Raw genomic sequence first — 23,226 nt, 5'->3', positions numbered from 1 at the left:
CATAAACAATCTTACTCAATATATTTTAATCAAATTTTTATAATGTTAATATAAAAATTAAAGTAAAAACAAACAAACAAATAACCCCAGCAAATTATAACCAATTTGACTTGATTTATGGATGAATAAAAGGTGTTTTTCCAGTGGTTGTGTATGTGATGGCCATCACCACAGACAAGCGGGCACAATCTTTGGGGTGTATTTATTTAAATAACAGTAATAAACTGTATAATTTAAACTATATAATTTACAGAAAACACAATACATGTGTGCATTTTTAACATGCATACAGAACTGATTAATGAATGCTGCCCTCTACCGATCATTTAACAGTTTCGCAGGTTTCCTTGTCACTGAAATAACTTAGAAAAACTTTTTGCTAAGTTTAGCTAAACTGTAAAGAAAGAGTGTCCAGATATACAATGAACGTACGTTTAAACCTCACGGACTTGTATATACAAGGTATTTTATGCTGCTCCAGCTGTGTCTGCAGGACAAACATTTCGCCTCTGTAAGTGATTTCACACACTGACGCTGGTGGGAGGATTCAACACACACTGACTGGGGACTCAACGGGTCTCTACAAGAGTACTTTGCACCGCTCAGACCCGGGACACCTCTCTACCATGATTTTAGTTAAATTCGTGTGCGCGATCATAACCAGGTCGTTTTTTATTCTGGTCTCTCTCATCGGCGTCTGGAGAGTGAAAACAGTGAAAAATGACAACATGTACTGGTTACTGACTGTCCTTTACCTTCCTCTGGTCGTGGAGTTGGTCATCACTTTAAAACGAAGGAAAGGTAAAGACTACAAATGGTGAGTGACACACTTTCCATTTCCATTTCAACATATGAATATACATGATTCACAGTGTTGTCAGATTTCACTGATCTTGCCAACAGCTGTTGATCATTTTCTGCTGAATGACTCACTCTTCTTGGTCCAAAATAACTGTGTATTCGACATTTAGCTTAATTTCGGTTTTTATGTAGCTTTTATTTGACTTCTTTACTGGTAGCTTGTTCTTGTTTCAGTTAAAAAAATTGTAATTATATTTTACTAAAAAGTTATCTCTCCTTCCTTTCCCGTCACCCCCTCACCCACTCACCAGCATCCTGCTAGACCTATTGTTACTGCTGACAAAGCAATAGACAGGGTGTGTGTGAAAACTACTGGTGGTCTAGTATAATATTAAGTGGTCTCCAGCAGTAACCCTAACATTGGCCCTGAAAGGAACATTAAAAAAAATACATGTATTATTTAGTTGTTCAGTGTATCTGCTATAAAAGTGATTTAACCAACTTCTGTCCTCTTTTAGGTTTTCTCCAGCCATCCTCTTCTTCCTCATCAGCATTATTCCATCCTTATGGCTTCTGGAGTTACATCATCAAGAGAACAAAGCCAGAGACCCTCAGGCAGTGTTCTATATTCCCTCTTGTGTCATGCCATTCCAAACCTTGCACTTTCTGTGAAAACTTCTGAGAAATTTTATTTTATTTTTTCTACAGAAATATAACGGAAATATTTCTCAAGCTTACTACAGCTTTTGGCTTTTTAATTGCTTTTGGCCTGCAGCTAATATTGTATATATTTTATTATTATTATGTTTTCTTTTCTTCTGTGTACCGTGAGTGAAAAATCCTGATTTATTTTAAGATAAGCTGAGCCATTTTAACGTCCCTTGAATGTTTTTTGTCAGCAAAATGTGATTATGCACATGTTTTTGTGAAGCCAATATAGCTCTGTTATGCTCTGATATAAGCTGATCTGTCTTATCAGTGTTATTTCCACACATTAATTTCTTCTCTGTGCTTTTATTGTATCCGGCAGTGCAGGAAACTGGACTCTTGGGAAAATTTCAAGAGCATATTGCCTGCAAATGGCACAATGGGCGAGGAAACACTAAAGGTAATTCGGAAAATGATTATTTGTTTATTTTTAAGTTTTAATTTGTGGTTCAGTGCATTGCTGTACAAAAGTGACTAATGCTCTGACTGTGAGGCATCTGCTATATACATATGCACAAATCACACACATTTCCGATTTGTGATGTCATTCATTTCCTGTGCTTCTCCAACACAGACAGATTTTCTCATAATGTAGTATGCAGAATGGTTAATGGAGACTTTTGTCTTGCCTTTTGTTTCGTCTCCAGATATAAAGGAGTCATATGATGCAATTTACATTTTTCCTTTTTCTTTGGAGTATTACTAGCTCTTGGTGCATAAAGATCTGTAAAGTTACAAAGACTAAAGACTCAAATCCAAACATTTTTTTTAATAAAATTAAGAGTCAACCTCCTACAAAAGCTCCTAAAATGGCTCATTCTAACACTCCCCCACATGTATACATCACGTTGTTGAAGATTTACATAACGCAGCCAAAATATTCACCAAAAGAAATAAGGTGTAACTTTTATTCTCGTTGTTGCCGCCACCACCATGTCGTGGAGAAGCTGTGTTGCATTGTGAAAGCGTAACTACTTTGTTTTGCCTTCCAAAAGAGGACAAAACTAGAAATCAGTGGATAAGTTGTATTTCAACACTGTTCCAGAACAGTTTAACCCAAATATTCAAATGTTTGCTAAGCATATTATGGAAGACGAGGACTGTTTCCTGATCCTGCAAAGTAGCATAATGCGTCTGTGGCACAAAGGCTGTTTCTATAAAGTGGAGCAGTTCCAACTTTGCGAGGACAGTCTGACTCACAGATGAGCTTTGTAAAAGTCATGTAATAAGAATGATGAGCTTTGTAAAAGTCGACGCATTTCAGAAAGGCAGGCAATAGAGGAGAAACAATTATGTACATTATTTCTGTTTAAATAGGTCATATGACGTTGCTAAATCAGATCATTATTTTGTATTTAGTGTAATGCAAAGTGTTTATGTGGCAAGGATAAGGTTAAAAAACACACATTATTTTCCATATACAGGTGCATCTAAAAAAATTTAATATCATGGAAAAGTGTTTTATTTTTTGTAATTTAATTCAAAAAAGCTAAATTTTTTATATTATAGATTCATTGCACACATACTGAAATATTTCAAGAGTTTTTTTATTTATTATTTTTAGACCTTCTTTCCCACATTCTGTGGGTATAGAAACCAGGAAAACTTAATCTTGGCTAATTTTCCTGTGTGAATTTGACCACTTTGATGCTTTTATCCAAGGTAACTTGCGGTTCACTCATAACGGGCCACCAAAAGTGCTGAATCGTTGTAGTAAATAAGATGATTCATGCCCTTGTGAATCTCATTCCTCATCCTCATTCTTGGGAATAAAGAGGCTGTTCCTCTTTCTTGTCAGTGGTGTAATGTTTTCAACAATTGATAAATATCTGTGTGTGTAAACTATTGTGTGTTTCAGCATTTGGAGCGCATGCTCACTTCAGTGTGTCCGAATGACTGGATCCTTGGTCTTCATCAGGTTCTGCTCATTCTTCTCATCCTTGGAAAGTGGCTCCTTCCATTAGGAGGAGGAGTGACGCGTGACGAACTCTCTCAGCTTTTACTTATCTTTGTTGGCACGGCAGCAGACATACTGGAATTCACCAGTGAAACACTTTCTGATGTCAAGTAGGTTCTTCCTGTTCTCAGCCACTGAACAAAAGCTTCACTCAGTCAAGTTCAAGCCAGTTCAATCAGGACCCCTTCCGTCAAGTATATTTAATGACAATTTAATTGCATACAGTTTGTGTTGGCGGTATGGTTATGTTCTGGGCAACACTCCACATGCCTGTCCATGCAGCCATGCTTGGACACAGTGGGGAGAGCAGCAAGACAAACCCCCCTGGGGTACAGAACAGAACCATTATAAGCATATATAATTACAATTCACAATTACATGAGTTGTAAACAAAATGTCATAGAGTCTGCTTCCAATGAAGACACTGTAAAGAAAGAACAAGTTAGATCAGATTACAGGTTCAGTTGGTGGAGTTGGGGTTGGAGGAGGGAGTTAATTGCAAGCAGCAATGCGATGGAAGAGACACAGAATAATTGGAATTTAAATAGACCGCAGGTGATAGGTGTCAAGACTGGATTGGTACACGTCAGGAACAGCTGACTGTCAGCTGATGCAAGCGTGACTAACATGACCTGACTGAACTAACACGATGATCGATTTCATAGGCTATTGTTGATGTACAATGCTGTATTTCTCAATTTGATTGATGATTTTTGTTTTATTTGAAACGTTGTTGCGGCTCAACGTTCAGCAAATTCTACTAAAAGTAAATTACACCTAATAATAATAATAATAATAAATACTAAAAACCAGTGACATTTCTCTTCCAAATTATATTTTGTGTAATTAAATGTCAACCCTGTTACATTTCAAATGTGAGGTTAATGTGTCTGGCATTTACTAGGAAATATCATCCCACCACACAACATTATTTAATATTTTTGTACTGTACATTTTTGAGGGACAAAGAGAAAATTGGCTTTTTGTCAGAAAATCTCTAAAGCATTTTAGAACACAAGGGACAGACAAAGCATATGAAGTATTTAAAAAGGCAGACATTTTTTATTTTAATTTCATTTATATTTAATCAACTAAAATGTATAATAAGGGTAACGTGCAAATATTTGACCCTGGAGCACAAAACCAGACATAAGTAACACAGGTATATTTTTAGCAATAGCTAACAACACATTGTATGGGTCAAAATAAAAAAAACTATATTTTATGCCACAAATCAATAGGATATTAAAATGAAAATTGGATGTTTATCTACTTACCCCCAGGGCATCCAAGATGTAGGTGACTTTGTTCAGTAGAACACAAACAAAGATTTTTAACTCCAACCATTGCAGTCTGTCAGTCATCAAATGGAAGTGGATGGGAATCATGGCTTTGAGAGTCAAAAACATACACAAACAGAACCAAATTAAACCCTGCGGCTAGTGACGATACATTTATGTGTAAAGATTCAAAACGAACAGTCTGTGCAAGAAACTGAATCATCTCAAATCATCACGAGCCGCAGGATTTAATTTGGTTTTGTTTGTTTATGTTTTTTGACTCTCAAAGGCATGATTCCCATCCACTTACATTATATGAATGACAGACTGCAATCTTAAAAATGAAGAAACAAATTCACTTTCATCTTGGATGCCCTGGGGGTAAGCAGATAAATATATTTTTTTCTTTTTTTGGTGAACTATCACAAGTAAAAATCATGTTCCATTAACATATTTTGTCAATTTCCTACCATAAATATATAAAAACAATTTATTTTTTGTAATATGCATTGCAAAGAACTTAATTTGGACACCTTTAAAGTTTTTCTCAATATTTAGATTTTTTTGCACCCTCAGATACCAGATTTTCAAATAGTTGTATCTCATTCAAATATTGTCCTAACCTGCATCAATGGAAAGCTTATTTATTCATCTGTCAATGTCAAAGAATTGACCCTCATGACTGATTTTGTGGTCCTGAGTCACATATAAAATTTAATTTTTTCTTTCTTTCTTTCTTTTCTTTTCTTTTTATTACACACTAAATATAGTTGAATCAATCATATACTGTTGCTACATCCAGGATCTCTGGTTTTTCCTGTTAGAGATATCAGTAGTAACACAAATGGCCCCTTTCCCAAGTTTTCCTGTCAGAGTTGATTTTTTTGTGTCGGTCGGTAAAAACAGACATACAGTAAGTATTGGTGTTTGAGAATCTGCTCTCCATTATGCCAACCATAATGCCTTCCTGATTTTCAAATTCAGAAAGACTCCTGTATAAATTTTAATGCATTATTAAATACAAATCTGCATAAAGTTATTTACTGTGTATTTTAGGGAGAACAACTATAAACTGGTGTATGTAATCTTGGCAGTGTGGACATGGAGTATGTTGCAGTTTCCTTTTCACCTGGCAGGTTTGTGATCACATTTTTGTTATTCTTTAACATCCCACCATCCAACATCACAGATGTTGCTTTGAAAAGCAGCAAAATGAGCTATAAAACAGTTGTGGCTCCCTCAAGTGACTGGAGGAGGACCCCTGCTGTTCCAAGCAATTTCAGTTTTACGCTCAGATATCGTGAATGTTTCATCCTGCTCCATCAAAAGTATTTTTCTTACCCTCGGAGCTCACATAAACTAGAGGTTTGGGATACAACTCAATGTATTGTAACAGATCTCCAGTCATTTGTAGATCAACAGCATGTGTTTTTGTTGCATTATGCTCTATGCATGCTCTCATTTAAGGAATGAGTGCTTTTGGCAGCTTGATGATTTTACATGTTGCCAAACCCCATAGGAAGAGTATAGGGGTGGATTTTTTTGGGATCTTTTCAGCCATTTGCTATCTGCTATGCTGACTGGTCTATAAACTATGGGAACTTATTTCTGCCATGAAATAAAAAATTGAATATGTAATTATGAATTTACATCACAATTCAGACTTTTATAGATTTGTAAGTCTTAAACTCATAATTGCAAGTTAATATAGAAACATTTAATTCTGAATTGAGAAGCTTGCAACTGCAAGGGAAAAAGTCAAAATTGTGAGATAAAAAGTTGTAATTACTTTTTTATTTAGATTTTTTTTATCTTGTGTTGGAAACAAGAAATAACAGAATTTTGAACTGTATACTCATGGGGTGGAAAACAGCTCATAGTTCAGATTTCTGAGGAAAAACAAACCCCCCCACACATTTAGAGTCATTGATTTCCCGTAGGCTATAGAGCAAAGTGCTCCGTAGTCCAAAAAACAGTCATAGTGCCCCTCTGCCAAAACTGAACAGATCGCCACTATTTAAACTCTAGTAAGACCCCTCAACTTCAACTTTATTGAAAACACTTTTACAAATAAACCTTTTATTGAAACCATTAAAACATGATTCAAAACATAACATTTCTTGAAAAAAAAAAACTGAACAGTTAGCTTTGTCTAAACTTGGCTAGTGTGACACCAAATTGATTTTGTTTGGCTTGGAGTTATAATATTCATATCTCTGTGTCTGTTTTCATTTTGTTTCTCTCTTTCATGTATGTTACAGTTGTGACATCCCGGCCGCAGAACTCGGATGAGCCGAAGGCTGCAGACAGCTGTTGTAACTTGGTCTTGTCAAGACATAGTACAGATATTTGGAACATCGTGGAGAGTTTGTTTATCCAGGACGGGCCCTTTCTCATGGTACGTCTCATTGTGATGATACACTTTGATGTGTTCCACCAGATGTTGGTCTTCTTCACTATAAAGAACTTTCTAGTGGTCATCCTCAATCTCTACAGGCTCATAGTTATTGGTCAAGATTTTAAAACACCATCATCATCACCACCATCTACTTCTTCCCCAATATGAAGGAAGCAAAAAAAAAATAAGATTAAAGTGAAAATTTAGCTTCTTCAGTACAAATACATTCCATTAACTGATGGATGGTTTACTTCAAATTGGGATCTGGCTGGGGACCCCCCAGGGGGATTCAAGAGAGTCCTAGCCAGTGTTATTTCAGTGTCATTGACATACTATTAGAATATTTCGTCATATTTTTCTTCATATATACATTATAAATGTATAGCTACATTTTTAATATTAGGATGGGGGGCCCTAGCACCAAGATGATTATATTTAGGGGGTCAGTGGCATCTAAAAAATTGAAAGCCCCTGGCTTGTACTGCTTAAAAACACATTTATGGGTGACAAAAGTTTTAGAAATTTATTCTGAATGTTTGAATATGTAATGCACAACCAAACTAGGACCAATAGTAGATGTTTTATTATAACATTCATTATGTGGTTCCTAATTTTATATATGCATCTTAATAGCTTTTTTTAATGTTTTACAATGCTTGAATGTCAGACAGTGCTAAGAAGCAAGATCAAAAACATTAAGACAACTCTAGTTTTTTTTTTTTTTGTATTATGAAATGTCAGAGGCAGACACACGTGTATCTATTGCGTGCATGTGTTAAAAGGGATCTGCTCATTCATGATTACTCTCCAGTTTGCATTCTGATATGACTCTATGATATCAGACTATTTGAGTCACTCTGACATGATCTGTTGTTTTACTGCAGTTCCTAGATCAGCCTTTTCAAAGGACCATGCGTTTTAACCAGAGATATTTACAGCTACTGAACATAGCTGTAACCAGTATGTGTCTAGCAATGTCCACTTGTGAACCTATTGAAATAAATGTTTTTGTCTTGTTTCTATCTATCTGGATTCTCTGTATTTTTGTATAAGGGATGATCTATTCGGGTTATCTGACCTTTGGGATTCATTGCTATTTTTAACATTGTGGGAACAGATGAAAATTATCACATCTTCTTTCTCTTCCTCTTGCTTTCTTTCATGCTTTACATTCACACAGTATCTCTCAGTTTCCTGCATGTCTTCAAAGTACACTGGGTTGGGGTGATTGGATCTATTTAAGTCTGTCTCCATCTGTTTCTGAAGCATACACACATCCCTAAAGCTTTTCTGGAAACAGGAAATAGCCACAAAGGAATAAAACAGGATACCAACAGAGAAAGTTAAAGTTAAGTTAGATTTAAATGTATAACAGGGGCAGTTTGACTTGCTACACGTGCTTACTGAGACCTGTACTGTGACCATTGCTTTACAGTAGATCAACACCGTTTTGTTAGTTATTTTTAACCAATGGATGCAGTTTAACAAAACAACCTCCCCAATAAATCTCATTAATACATAAACACATTAAATGGGACTTGTCGATGAATGTAATGCAAGATATTTTACTATTTTTTAGTGCTTTGATGATTTTCAGAGTTCTTAAATGGTTTAAATGGTTGTTTAACCATACGTCGATTTAAACATTTGTGCAAGTACCCTGCATTAAAGGAATAGTTAACCTAACACTGATAATGTAAAAACTGAAAAAAGAACATGATGCAGTGAGATCCATGCAGAGTAATGATTATGTCAGAGGTCAATTTTAGATGAAGGAACAACAAATGTATTAAATAAATTTATGCATTTAGCAGACGCTTTTATCCAAAGCGACTTACAGTGCATTCAGGCTAACAGTTTTTGCCTAATGTGTTCCCTGGGAATCGAACCCACAACCTTGCGCTGCTAACACTTAAGCCACAGGAACACTAATAATAATAATAATAGGAAGTAAATGTATCTTATTTAGTAATTTGTACTAAAGTGAGTATTCCAAATGATTATGTGAGGGATGAAGCAGTGAATATCAGAAAAACAGCTCAAAGGCACTAAGAATGCAAGGACAGGGGAAAAGCAAAAGAAACAGAAGAAAGAAATAGATGAAAGAGTAATGGTAACCTCTTCACTGCAGAGTATCTATTGGTGAGCAAGTGATAAAATGCTTTATTTCTCCAAATGTGCTCTGATGAAGAAACAAACTCATTTGCATCTTGGATGGCCTGAGGAGGAGTATATATTCAGCAAATATTCATTTTGGGTGAACTGTTCCTTTTACAAGACAAGCATTTTCAAAAAGTGCCTACAGGCTAATGATTTGTATTACACAAAGGTTTCCTTGTGCTGTAAACAAAAAAGGCAGTTTACAGTACAGTGTGCTCTCAATCCTATGAATATTCACGACTGTGAGAGAGTCTTTTCTCTAAAGCACCCTTTGCGAAGTCTTTATATTGCAGAGCTCTTAGAAGTTAAAAATACTAGTTGGACTGACCTAACTGACTAAATATACAGATAATACACAAATACATCAGTTTCATAGAGTATGATATGATAATAGGTTTTGGTACAGTCATGTACTGAAGAATAAACTGGTTAGTTAAAATAGCGAATTATTATTTTTATTCTCAAATTTTTTTGGTGACCTGTTCAAAAAGGGGATAAGTTATGTACACAAAGTCATGTAGAGCTTGCTGTGCAATCATGATTAGAGAGATGTCTTTGGAGTGAGTATAAAGCAAACTTACACACACTCAATCACTTGTTCACTGTTTAAACAAAGAAACTATTTCAGAAAAAAAACATCATTAATATTACATGACACATGATGTGGTCTGCAAAGAAACAGTATTTAACGCTTTACAGAGTAGACATGGAGAAAGAAAAGAAGTAATGAAGCAATAGTACCAAATGCCTTGGGATGACATTTTCTTTGTATTTTTCTGGCAAACGCTATGGGAAACTTACTGGAAAACCCAGAAAGCAAGAGAATAGTATGCTTTCATTCTGAAAGACGACTGAATGGGTTGAGTGTCCAACACTTACTTTCACTGCACTGCAGAATGCTAGTTCGTTACTAATGATCAAACAGTGTTGGAAATCAAACACTGAGCTCATTACAGGTCAGGTCAAGATGTTCTAACCAGACCACACTCTCAAAGTTGGGACTTTTCTACATTCTTTTTACAGACAAGTACTTTTTTTTTATGGAAATAATATTTTGTCTACAAAATTGTCTCACTTACTGGTTATTTTATGTTCCTGTTGCTGAAAAAAGTAAATCATGGCGCCACTAGCACCAAAGTTATGGGTTCAATTCCAGTGAAATGCATGAACAGGTCAAATGTACACATCATCTTTAATAAAAAGCCGATTGGTTGGGGAGTTGGACTCGTAAACCAAAAGTTGCGGGTTTGAGTCTTGTGCCACTTTGGATGGGTTAAATGCAGAGCCCTAATTCCAAGTATGGGTCACCATACTTGGCCACATCACGTCACTTATTAAAAGAATATTTGATCCAAAAATCAAAATTTGCTTAGAATTGAATGACCCTCAAGCCATCCAATCAAGATGTAGGTGAGTTTGTTTAGGAAACATTTAGCATTGCTTTCCTCATCCCTTACTTACCACTGGGAGTGAATGGGTGCCATCAGACTCCAGTCCATCAGTTAACATCTCATAAACTGCATGTGTGTGATAAAGTTAATCAATAAGGGCTTTTAACTTAAAACGGTTTCTTCTGGTTAAAACATGAGTCCTCTATCCATAATATTGGTTTCTCAAGTGGAAAAAGTCATCTGAATCAGAAGAAATAAGCACAGATCAAGTACTGTTTAAAAGCAAAAACAGACCAAAAAAAAAAACAACCTTAAATGTCAATTGGGTTTTGTTCGAAATTTAGAAATCAAATTCAAAATTAAAAAAAAAATAAAAAAAATAAATGGGGGCAGAATATGTTATTATGGACTAGTTTTTCGGCCAGAAATTTCAGTTTAAGAGTTCATACGCCTTAACGGAAGAACAGTTTTTTTATAAACACACAGCATTTTACATTACAAAATGTTAATTGACGGACTCTCGTATAAATGTGTTTTATTGTTATGTTTTTAGCAGCTGTTTCTGGACTCTTGTTCTGGCGGCACCCATTCACTGCAGAGGATACAATTAATATAATGTATTAATATACATGGAAACAGAAAACTTCAGTCCATGATGGGATTTTACAAAGTGCTCTTTATTATGAACAGTTTACCTTTGTAATATGCCACTTTGGGTCCACAAAAAATATATATGTTTATTTACAAACGGGTGTTTGATGAAACATAAAACAGGATAGGAAAAAGACATACAAAAAGACAAAACAAAAGTAGAAAAAGTAGAAAAGTACAAAAGCCACCCAATAAACAAATGAGCAAAAGGTTAATTATTGCATGTCAAAAGACTAAGCTTCCATTGCTTTAGAACTGAAGTCTATATCTTCAGGTTACTGGCTGGAAGAGTGCTCTTGTCTAAATCGTCAAAATATGGATGTGTCATTGCTTGCCGTGCTGAGATCCGCTTAGGAGGGTCATAAATCAGCATTTTCTAAACAAAAAAACAAAATAAAAATGAATATGTGAGGAAAGAAAGAGACAAAACCAAGCAGGTAAGTAGGACACCAGTATGTTAGGATGCCGTTTTACCGTGAGCAGGTCAATGCCGTTCTTGTCCAGGTTTTTCACAGTACTGGCCAGATTCCCAGATTTCCACTTTGGGAAGGTATTCTTATAATCTGGCAGCGACTCAACATCTGGCCAGACCTCATTGTTAGGGGTTCCAAGAGTCCTAGATATAAATAAAACATCTCATTGGTTTTCAAATAGCTGGTTGTAGCTTCACAGTATTGTATAGTACACTGATATTAATATTCTGAGTTATGATGAAGTTTTTAAACACTTTTTAGCAGGTGCTCATTAAATTGACGCGATCGTACTGTTGCGTAATTGCGTTAGCGCTCTGTATCTGTCCGCGGCCTGCACAAGCTGAACGGCTGTCCATGTCCTGAGCACAGATTTCAAAATACTTCCACACATATGACATAGCGAATGATTAAAATGTCATGTGTGCACGCGGGTGCACTTCTGAAAAAAAAAAAAAAACAAAAAAAAAAGACCAAAAAACATCCAATTGCTGATCGCGTATTTTAAGCAAAAACCTGCTGGTTCCGATTTATGGCCGGTCAACCGGTGCACCCCTAAATTTTAGTGACTTAAAGTGACAAATAGAATTAAATAAATGTAAAAAGAGGGTAAGAGAGCAAGCATAAGTATCCAATATTTAAACATTAACATGCCAATACATTAATAAAATCTTTAAGGGTGTACCAAAATGAAAATTCTGGATGCACTTGGCCAAAAACCGAAAGTGAAAATACTTTGTAATGATAATTTATTATTTTATTAAACAAAGTAATTTTGTAAGACTTTTTAATATAACAAAATTGTAATGATACAAAAAAAAAAAACCTACATATTTTTTTTTTTACTGAAAGTAACAATCAAATTGGACAGAATTTATAATATTAGTAACATGACAATAATGTTCATTAATTAACAACTTTAGTTAACATGAACGTATAAACAATACTTCTTTAGCATATATTCATCTTAGTTAATGTTCATTTCAACATTTACTATTACAATAAACAGTAAATGCAATCTGGATTAATGTGAACTAACAGTGAACAACCATTCTCATGAATTAACATTAGAAAAGATAATAATAAATACTGTAATAACTTTATTGTTCATGTTAGTTAATAGGCTACATTAACACTAACTAATGGAACCTTATTGTAAAGGGTAGGTTACCTTAATATTAAATATCAATATATTTTTATACACTCGTAGAGCAAAATATTGAGCTCCTTGAAAATCTTTAATACTGTCAGACAAATGATGTAACCAATACATTATGGAAGTCTTAGGATGCATGCAACTTTCAAAATTGTTACAGAAGTCTGTATACCTGAAGATCCTGAAGAGCTGGTCTATTTCTGAGTCTCCATGGAAGAGAGGTTTCTTTGTAGCGAGTTCGGCAAAGATGGTACCAATACTCCAGACATCTACTGGTGTGGAATAACGTGAGGCCCCCAGCAAGACTTCTGGAGCTCTGTACCACAGAGTGACCACCTGTGCAATCAGGCAGTGAGAATAAACACTTCAGAGTGACTGTTTACTGAACGCTTTAAGAAAGGAGGAGAAATTACTCTCATGTACCTCATGTGTGTACACTCTGACCGGGACTCCAAAGGCACGTGCCAGCCCAAAGTCTGCCAGCTTAATCACACCTTTATTATCAATCAGCAGATTCTGGGGCTTTAGGTCACGATGCAGAACCCTGCGACAGTGGCAGAACAGAATCCCCTCAAGGATCTGATACAGGTAACTCTACAGAGAGGACACACACATATAAAAGGTACAGTTACTTCCAGGGAAAGACCTGCACAATCCAGACATAAATCAATACAAAACATCTGGGAAAGTAGTAGAATATACACATTGGAGTATAGACGGTTTCATAGGGCGCACGCGCCTGGACCTAAGTTAACTTCCGGTCCGTGTTGTGTATATCGGTCTGGCTGCGGTGCCTTCTACAAACGCAGTTAAAGGCAAGGTGATGAGTAGACTGAAGTTGAGCTCAGGTGGTTGTGCTGTGGGATGTGTTTCCCATACATTTATTTATTTTTGGAGACTCACCACAATTTTAAAACTGATTTTTTTTCAAAAAAGCTTCTTTGAATAAACATGAGTAACGTTACTTACTGCACATTTAATAATAATAATTACTTACATTTATGTTTAAATATCAAAGCGAGGCACGGGTGTTTTAATATCGCTGTATTTCTGAAGGAGGACTTGCATGTTATATGCCTGATAAAGACGCGTGTGAGCGTACCAGCTCTGCTTTGTTTACAGCTGTTACTGGGGAAACCTCTATTTCTCGCGCTTTATGTCTATGCTTTAAAACATCTACTGTTGGCAAATAATGAATTGCATTTTCATTAAGTCCGCCTGATCCACGCAGCAAACATTTTGTTTGTTATCAAAAAATATCTACTCTAGAGGGACTTGGCTGTTGTTATTGATTCTATTTGGAAGTCTACTGGAAGTTAAGTTAGGTCCACAAAAGCGCTCATGCGCAGTAACGTTTGTTTATGTTGTTGCCATTGAAAGCGTCTATAAAAAAGTAATCTGAATAGTGTTGAATGTACACAATCATTAAAAAAAGGGAAAAAACTGTTTCAGTCTGCAGTGTAACATGATGCTTTGGAAATCTTTCTAGTTTGCTGATTTGGTGCTCTGCTCAAGTAACATTTCTTATTTTTTAAGTGTTGAAAACAGTTGTGCAGCTTACTATTTATGTTGAAACAGAGACGCAAAGTTGAAACTAGAATGTAGAAAAAATATTTTTAACAATTTTTTTTATCAATTTAATGCATCCATGCTGAACAAAATTCTTAATAAAAAACAAAAAAAAAAAACAGTTGTGTATTATAGAAAGCAGACCCATTAAACACTACAACGATTTCACAGGTCTAAACTGGTAAAAAGGGATTTTTAAATAAGATTTGAATACTGAGGGTCTTTTTTAATTTAAAAAACTGTGATGTAAATGAAGGAAAGATTTAAAATTCTGCACCATTTATTAATCAAATAAGCTAAGGTTTTATGTTTTAATATTGCACAACATTTAATGCACCTTGACAAGCATGGGATCCATGAACTGGCCTGATGGGATGGAGTCCAAGTACTTCTTCAGATCCATGGACAGAAATTCAAACACCAGGTATAACTTTGACTCCTGCATCAATACATCCAGCAGGCTGTAAAAGGCAAGGAAGAAAATAATAGAGTTAAGTCCACACATAAAGCAGCGATAAAACCATAAACCGTAGTTTTCCAAAGCAGCTGTTTTTTGCACTTACATTTTATAAATATAGTAAAATATAAAACAGTTATTATGGAGTTGTAATGATTTCAAAACACTACTGCTTTTACCACATTTAAAAAATAAATGCAGCACCTGGTGAGCATAAGAGATCTCTTTTCAAAAACATTAGTACAAAAACAAAAACCTTTGAACAGTAGTGTACATATGTCATTTTGATAAATGTGTCAGTCTTACCGTACAACGTTGGGATGCTGGAGCTCCTTGAGGAGGGAGATTTCTCTGACAGCGGTGCTGGGAACTCCCTCCTCCTCACTCTCCAGGCGGATCTTCTTCATAGCAACCACTTGTCCAGTGGTTTTATTCCTGCCCTTATATACCACACCATATGTACCTAAGGAACAAACATGCATATGGATTTCCATTACACACACACACATAACGTACACATATATATCTCATATTCTGCCTCGAAACAAACTCTGAGAAAGAGGCCAGGAGACAACACTAGACAGCTGACTCTACACAAAGACAAATTCAACTTTACCTTCACCAATTTTCTCTATCTTCAGATAGTCATCCATTTTCTCAATACTTTGAGGGGGAAAAATTTGAAAAAGTACATTAATAACAGCTGAACATTCTGATACTGTAAAAATAATTAACCTCCAAAAATGTCAAACAAACTTGTCTTTTTCTTTTCAATATACTCGCTCAGGATTACGTTGTTTTAAACACAAGTTTAGTTACGGTCTAAAGTAAGAGGTGCATGTATGTAAAGTAAATAAACATCGACATAAGCTACGAAAGGCAGAATATTTCTGACCTTTACAATTGTTAGTCTTGACATAACAAACATTATCATGCAATGGAGTGAAATTTCAGATGATTAATAATTTTGTGCTTATAAAAACATTCACATTTTTTATATCGATGTTCTGCCAAAGAAACAACAAGGCCACTTTAAATCCAGATGCATCAGAAACTTAAAGACCAATAAAGACCCTGATCTAATTATATTCTGGACCTATGTCTGTAAACCATATTAATCAAGCGATTATTCTGAAATTTATAATACAATATAAAGTACATGTTGAAGTTAAATGGCTCAGGAGTTTTTTTCCCAGGGGGGCCTGAGCAAACTGAAAAGACTCAACGGATCCAAATCAGTTTGGACAACAGTCAATAATTTCCATATATTAAAACTCACCTTCTCTGTAACTATATCGAATATGGATGAATAACCAAACTCTTCTATTTTCCTTCCAATATCTTTATGAAAGTCTTTGAGAACAGAGAGAGCGTGAGGATGTTGTGTATCTCACTGAGCTGCGAGTTCCTTCCTTGATTCAAACTGGCCGCGTAGACGTAATTCAAAAGCAGCCAATCGGAGTGCTCGGTGGACTTCAAACTAACCAATCAGATGACAGGACGGTTAGAACAGGAGTATGTTGTCTGTACGCGTGTGAGTGCGCCTGCGCGGTTTGTACATTTAATATTGTGCAGGTACCGTCATTTTTCACGTTTTTCCAGTATGTTCATTGCTACAGAATCAATGGTAGTGTGTTCAAAAACATTTTCTCGTTCCACTGTATAGGTTATCCTAAAATACCCTACTGAAGCAGCCTTCCAGTTCATGATGTTCAGTGCTACTGACATGTGAGTTTTTTTTTAAATTCCACAAAATTTCCAAAATACGAAACATACAGTACGTATAATTACACGGTATGTTCAAAACATATGTTTGGTTTGTTTGTGGTCTGTCAAGGTCTGTAGACACATGCACATACAAAGATGCAACACTCTGTTTCACCACGTGGCCTCGCTGTCGATCTGCTAATGCTGTGTATAGTGAGTGTAAATCAGATGTCCACCAGAGAGGGCGCTGTTGTGCACGTCAATGTGGTGACATCATCATTATTTCTCTCGTCCGCCAGACATTATAGAGACAAAAGTGTGGTGTACAGAAATTAAGATGCTATTCAAATGTGTATATATTACTAGTCTCTTTAGCGTGGTCTGTATATAAACTTTTGATGTTCGATCACAAAGTGAAAACAAAAATTATTATAAAGTTAGTTTTTTTTTATTCAACTCCTTGAAAGAACTATTAAAAAAACAAGCTCTCAAAAGGCCAATGAAGCATAACTAGGCTGTCTAATTACAGAGAAATAAAGGAGGCCTAGTCCCCCGGATAAAATCTCAATTTAAACCCAAATCCTCAGAGGTAAACACTTTAATTAAAGAAGCGATTAGTGGCAAATTATTAAGATGCACATTTGAGCCTCCCTGATTGGGTGAAGGAATGAACACTTTAAGTGTAATAGAAGGACTCACATGATGGTTATTGTTGCCTTTATTCTTATATAATGTAAGTATACATGTATATATGTTACATACATGTAAATGATAATGTATCCTGTTTTAGTTCAGGGTTTTTATCTCCCTGTTCCTGTAGGGGTGTATTTTATTATAATGAACATCATCCCTCTTATTAAATGTCTACTTAACAAATAAATAATAAATTGAGATTAAATAATGATTTGAGTAGAAATTTTTTTATTATAAGAGTGATATAACAAACATACATGTAGGATTGTATGGTCATACAATAATTTAATAATTAATAATTTAATTATTATCGTATATCGTATATATATATATATATATATATATATATATATATATATATATATATATATATATATATATATATATATATATATATAGTTTTAGTTAACTATAATAATAATAATAAGCCACACTACATGTTATTGCCAATGTCTTTGTCTATTAATACACTAGAGTCTAGTCCGTCTATGAAAGAGACAGAGATATTGAAACACACACAGACACTGTCTTTCCAGTCCAGCTGTGAGAGACTTCTGCCTCTGAGCCATATACTCAGCAGGAGTCTTCAGGGAGGAAGATGAACCTTGTGTTAGACCTTGTGAAAGAGAGACAGCATGTGTGTGTGTGTGTGTGTGTTTACATGAGAGTGTTTTTGAGAGAAAGGTGTGCTGAAAAAGAAAGAGGTCATGATGAGGGGGGTTGAGAGTGGGGTACTGAACTAGAGACGGAGGAGTGGGTAAATGCTACAAATAGTTTTTAGGACACTGAGATTTTGGGGCAAGGGAGGGCTGTTGTGTGTCTGAGTGACTGTATGTGTGTGTCAGTGTTTATGTCATATGTAGGACAAATACAGGACCAAAGAGGATTCCCTCACCTAGATTTCATGTTTCACATGACCTTCATGTGTGATTTACAGCTGCAATTAATGCAATTAAATATATACCCGGAGAAACACTGAGAATAAAAATTGTTTGATTGATTTGATTATGTCAAAACCTTTACTTCAAAACTTTTACATTAAACTGCTTACATGACTTGCATGCATTGTCAGTTTAATGAACATAATGGACAATATTGTGCATGCAAACACACTCAGTAGCCCCTTTCACACTTCCAGTCTTTACTGGTAAATTACCGTTGTGCACAGGACCATATAAAAAACAGCAGTAAATTCATTCTGTCTATTTATGAGTAATAGAAATGTTAACATAAAGTGGGAAATTACCAATATTATGCAGGTGTGTGAACACAGAATGAAGATTACTGGTATAAGCATGTAAGACGTCTAGCATAGTCTCTTTCAAGGGCTGCTTCTGAAAGCCTAGGCAGCTGACTTGCCAACCCCGCTGCCTTATGAGGCAGTGTCTTTACAGGCAACATTTTTTGCACTAAGGTACCTCATGAAACTGATTTTAGACAGGCTTCGTTCTGAGGAAGCATAACGGTTTAATGATTTACAACAAAATAGAACGAAATTTGGTGATAACCAAACAAATATTTAATCTGATTTTTTGCTATAAATAACATTAAAAGTGCAAAAAGTTATTCATAAATATACATTTACACATAAACAGAACACCAAATGCAACTTTCAGGTGCCATCTTTATTTTTTAGCTCAACCATCACTGAATGGAACGCACAGGATTGTGGGATATCAAAGACAGCGAAGGACACATCTATGCTGCCTTCAAAATTAGATCAGAAGAAGCTACCTCTGGAGACAGGAAGTGAAGCAGAATTTGGATTCGGATGTGCCTTGATGCCTTCCTGCCTTGCAGTTTTAGAGCTTTCGGATGCTGCCATTGTCTGTTCACTCAACGGCCGCTGCAGTTGCGTAATGACTTTACCAATCATTGATTGGCTCTTTCATTTAGAAGGTGGGGCTATTCTGCCATTTTGCACAGTGCAGTTTCTCACATTAAGTACAGGAGTGAACTGTCTTTGTATTTCTATAGTCTTTGCATCTCAACCAATCGTAACACTCTGATGCAGAAAAACACTGACCAGGTATACCTCTTAAAGGGTTAGTTCATCCAAAAATGAAAATTATGTCATTAATGACTTACCCTCATGTCGTTCCAAACCCGTAAGACCTCCGTTCATCTTCGGAACACAGTAAGATAAGAAAATATCTTAAACTGTGTTCCGAAGATGAACGGAGGTCTCACGGGTTTGGAACGACATGAGGGTGAGTTATTAATGACATTTTCATTATTGGCTGAACTAACCCTTTAATGGTTACTAACACGACAACAGGAGGTACAGCCTTTTGGTGGTCATTTCTGGTTCATGATGTCACAGAATGTGCTTTACCAGTAAAAAGATTTTTGAGAACATTTTTGCTTGTGCGAACAGTAGATTTTTGTATTTACAGCAATTACTATTATTACTGTGTGAAAGAGACCACAGCGTTTCAAAATACATTGCATGACTGAAAAAAAAACATTATACATGTATAAATGTATACATAAATGTATGCATATACATAGATTTAAATAATATTGCGTGTAAAATGGTTACAATATCATAATATTTTGTAAGGGGATCATCCATCTCTCTCTCCATTCGCTCAACAGACTCTCTGACATTCCTGCCAAGGCTTTGTTGCCATGGTGAAAGCATGTGGTTTCCTGGCGTTGCCATGGGGATTTCCTCCTTGAACATTTCTTCAGCAATCATACGCTTGGCTTTTCATGATTTATTCCTTTTCTCTCTCTCAATCACGTTTCTGTCTTTCTTTCCCTGTGATGGTCTCTCCTGCTGAGGATCCCGGGTGATAGTTGGTGTAAAGGCCAGTTGATGAGTCTGGATTCCCTTGTAGGTGAAGGTTTACTCAGGGTGACCTTGAGCGAGCATGACCTCATTGGCTTTCAGTCTCCTGTCACGTATGGAGACAGATTTGCACAAATGAGAGTACACCTTGAGCAAAAATGATCATCTAACGGGCATATTATAGCACCCACTCTCTCTCCACACCCACACTCAGATTATATGAGTTTCTGGTGCTTGCATTTATCAGCAGGTTCCTGTGGTAAACATGCTGTTGTGCTAACGAGCCTCATTATGGCAGCGGTCTTATTAAATGGCCTCTGGGTTAAACAACATGAGATATGTCGTGATGTTTAATCTCTTTGCCGCTATTTCCTTTTAACTCTAACATATATTACAAAATATCCTGTGGCCTTCACCTCACAACTGATTTTGGTGAATACCGGTAATTTGACACCCTTAAATGATGAGAATAAGACTAATGTGTAATGTGTAATATGACTTTTTAATTTTATTTAAAATTAATTCATATTTATTAGCCACAAATAATCAGCATTACGTTTTTTTCCCTAGATGTTTTATGTGGTTGTACAAATTAAAAAAAAGCACAATTGTATTTGGTAGATGATTTTTCTGCATTTAAGGTCTAGTTCTAAATAATAATCTGTCATTTTCTTGATTTTTATCAATTTATGAGAATTTCAAAACCCTTCCCTGGGAAAAAGTCATTTTCTTATTGATTATTTTGCCCCCATCTAGTTATATCTAAAAATAAAAAATAGTTTTTACAGTGGTTACTGAATTGTAGAATTAATAATACACATAAAATAATATATGACAAGTTATTACATTGTTTGACCGCTGTGGAAAGCCCACATTTAGGATAATGAGCTAAAACTTTGGGCAATAGAATTGTTTATTTCTAATAGTCATTGATTTAAAAAATGCACAGTTCAAAAGTTGAGCATAAAACACTAAATAAATCTTACCCAAACGTAGTAAAGTATATTTATTCTTATTAATTATAAATTTCAGAACACACATTGGCATTTGGTTATATCTGAAAATAAGAACATGTTTTTACGTTGAAGTTACTGAATATCCTGCTTCAGGGTCGTTGAAACATATAAGGTAATTTGAGTGAGATAAGTGTTAATTAAATAATTTTCTTAATGCCTGCAAATTAAATTGATACAATCTGAAAGACACTAGCAAGCAGACTCTGCTCTGGTCATTTCCAGCCTTGCAGCGCTTTCCTTTAGCATGTATGTTTGTGTGTGTGATTTGTAAAGGCACATCACAGCAGGTGTTCTTACATAATATTACTGTGAAGTGGACAAAAATAAACCTGCGTACCTCCCCCCAAACCTTCTTCTCAAATTTCTATTGCGGAAACGCTGTCATCCCCAGATCTAATCCATTAGTCTCTAAATCAGTGTTGTTTATCTGTTTTTGGCTCAACTGGATTCTTCTCACCAGACAGTTTCTGTCACAAGACAGTTCTAAATGTGTTGACAAATACCTTTGTTCATTGAACAGTCTTTCTAGTTGGTGTATATCTGTGTATCGAGTATGTTGTTTATGGTTTGGAGTATATGTGAAGTCCTTTCAACACCATTATCTACACACTACTTTCTCTCCTCCTCTCTTTCTGTCTCGGTTTGTCTATTTGACCGCTAATAAAGGTCACTTCCTCTTCACTAATCCCATAGTATGCAGTGTATGTGGGCTCAGGTTTTGTTTTCTTGTATGAGTGTTTCCCTGCTGTGTGTACATGTGTAAATATGCATTTGGAAACAGTGACTGTGAGAGTCAACAGTGAGGACATGAATTTAAATTTAAAAAGGCAGACAAATTTTTATGTAAAATGTATGTCATTTTCATGTATATCTTAGAATGACTTTCTACGTCTATGAGTCTATACTGTATTATTTATTAAATGGATTGTTCTGGTAGTGTATGCTGATTGGTCAATATAGTGTTCATAGTAAAACAGACATTTTTAATTAGATGTTCTGATTTAAAATTTTGATAAGATGTTGGTGAGATGACTTCATTGTAAAATGACTATAAATACACAGTGTATAATATGACATTGTAACTTTGGTAAGCATAATGATCTAACATATTTGGCAGAAGAATTGTTTATTCCAATACTTATTTTTAGAAAAATACACTGTTCAAAATTGGTGGTCATTAAGATTGATTGATTTATTTGTAAATAAATAGATACTTATATCAATGCAAGAATGCACTCAATTGATCAAAGTGGCAGTAAAGACAGTTAGAGTGTTGCAAATTATAATACCCTTAAATAAATTGAATCATAAATTAAAATTAAATAAAACATTTTTTAACTTATTTTTACTACTCTGTGCCTCTCATATGTTAATGATTATTTACAATTAACTAAGCATGCACTATCGGCTGAGAGATGCTGGCCCCTGTTTTTCTCTATTTCAAGACTACTGTTTTGCATTCCTTTCCTCCTGCTTCACATTTGTCTGTAAATGTCGGCCTTAACCCCGCTCTCTCTGACCTGACCAAACACATTTGGCTAGCACACATTAATCAGACTTGCTTTAGCTGACTCTTTCTCTCTCTCCATCTCTCTCGCTCTCTGACAGAACAGACCAATGGATTTCGTTCTGTGCTCTGCTGTGGTCAGCTGCTCTGTTTTATCTACCTGGCCTTTGTCATGCACATTTACACAGACCTTTATTAGGTTTTTTGGAGCTGTGAGAGAGTTGTGTTGCATTAGCTTTGGGTCAGCAGGTTGGAAAGGCTTTGTTAGGGTTCTCATACTGACTTCCCACTCTTTCCCTTAAATTGCCGCTCTGAAAACTTCCCTGCCCACAGAGAGTTGGCAAGCTTTATCATTTCTGCTCTGATTTTTGCAACTATTTTAGTCGGAATTTTAGTCGGTCACTGCCACAGGAAACATTATTATTTGCAACTTAACAAAATGGGCATTAAAAATAATGGGCTGCTCATCCCTAGTCTCATTTTAAAGTCAATATAGAGTCAGTCTCATAAA

The 23,226-nt window shown here is 35.5% G+C and overlaps 2 protein-coding genes across 2 annotated transcripts; one reads left to right on the top strand and one right to left on the bottom strand.

Annotated features, from left to right (window-relative positions):
• Window positions 1-350: 350 nt before the first annotated feature.
• On the top strand, window positions 351-8,170 carry tmem26a (transmembrane protein 26a). The gene is made up of 6 exons (XM_026285708.1): window positions 351-817; window positions 1,320-1,416; window positions 1,832-1,909; window positions 3,368-3,576; window positions 5,803-5,882; window positions 7,008-8,170. Exons 1-6 carry the CDS (start codon window positions 627-629, stop codon window positions 7,310-7,312), a joined length of 960 nt encoding a protein of 319 aa, XP_026141493.1. The 5' UTR covers window positions 351-626; the 3' UTR covers window positions 7,313-8,170.
• A 3,181-nt stretch (window positions 8,171-11,351) lies between these two features.
• Window positions 11,352-16,435, bottom strand: cdk1 (cyclin dependent kinase 1). Its single transcript, XM_026285707.1, has 8 exons — window positions 16,278-16,435; window positions 15,615-15,661; window positions 15,305-15,461; window positions 14,879-15,002; window positions 13,396-13,566; window positions 13,145-13,308; window positions 11,821-11,962; window positions 11,352-11,722 (listed from the first exon to the last, which is right to left on the bottom strand). The coding sequence occupies exons 2-8, from the start codon at window positions 15,649-15,651 to the stop codon at window positions 11,609-11,611; spliced, it is 909 nt and encodes a 302-aa protein (XP_026141492.1). The 5' UTR covers window positions 15,652-15,661; window positions 16,278-16,435; the 3' UTR covers window positions 11,352-11,608.
• Between the last annotated feature and the right edge of the window lie 6,791 nt (window positions 16,436-23,226).

Source organism: Carassius auratus, chromosome 17 (genome assembly GCF_003368295.1).
Source record: "Carassius auratus strain Wakin chromosome 17, ASM336829v1, whole genome shotgun sequence".
Classification (NCBI taxonomy): Eukaryota; Metazoa; Chordata; class Actinopteri; order Cypriniformes; family Cyprinidae; genus Carassius; species Carassius auratus.
Note: the sequence above shows the minus strand (reverse complement) of the source record. Positions and strands in the feature narration are given on the sequence as shown.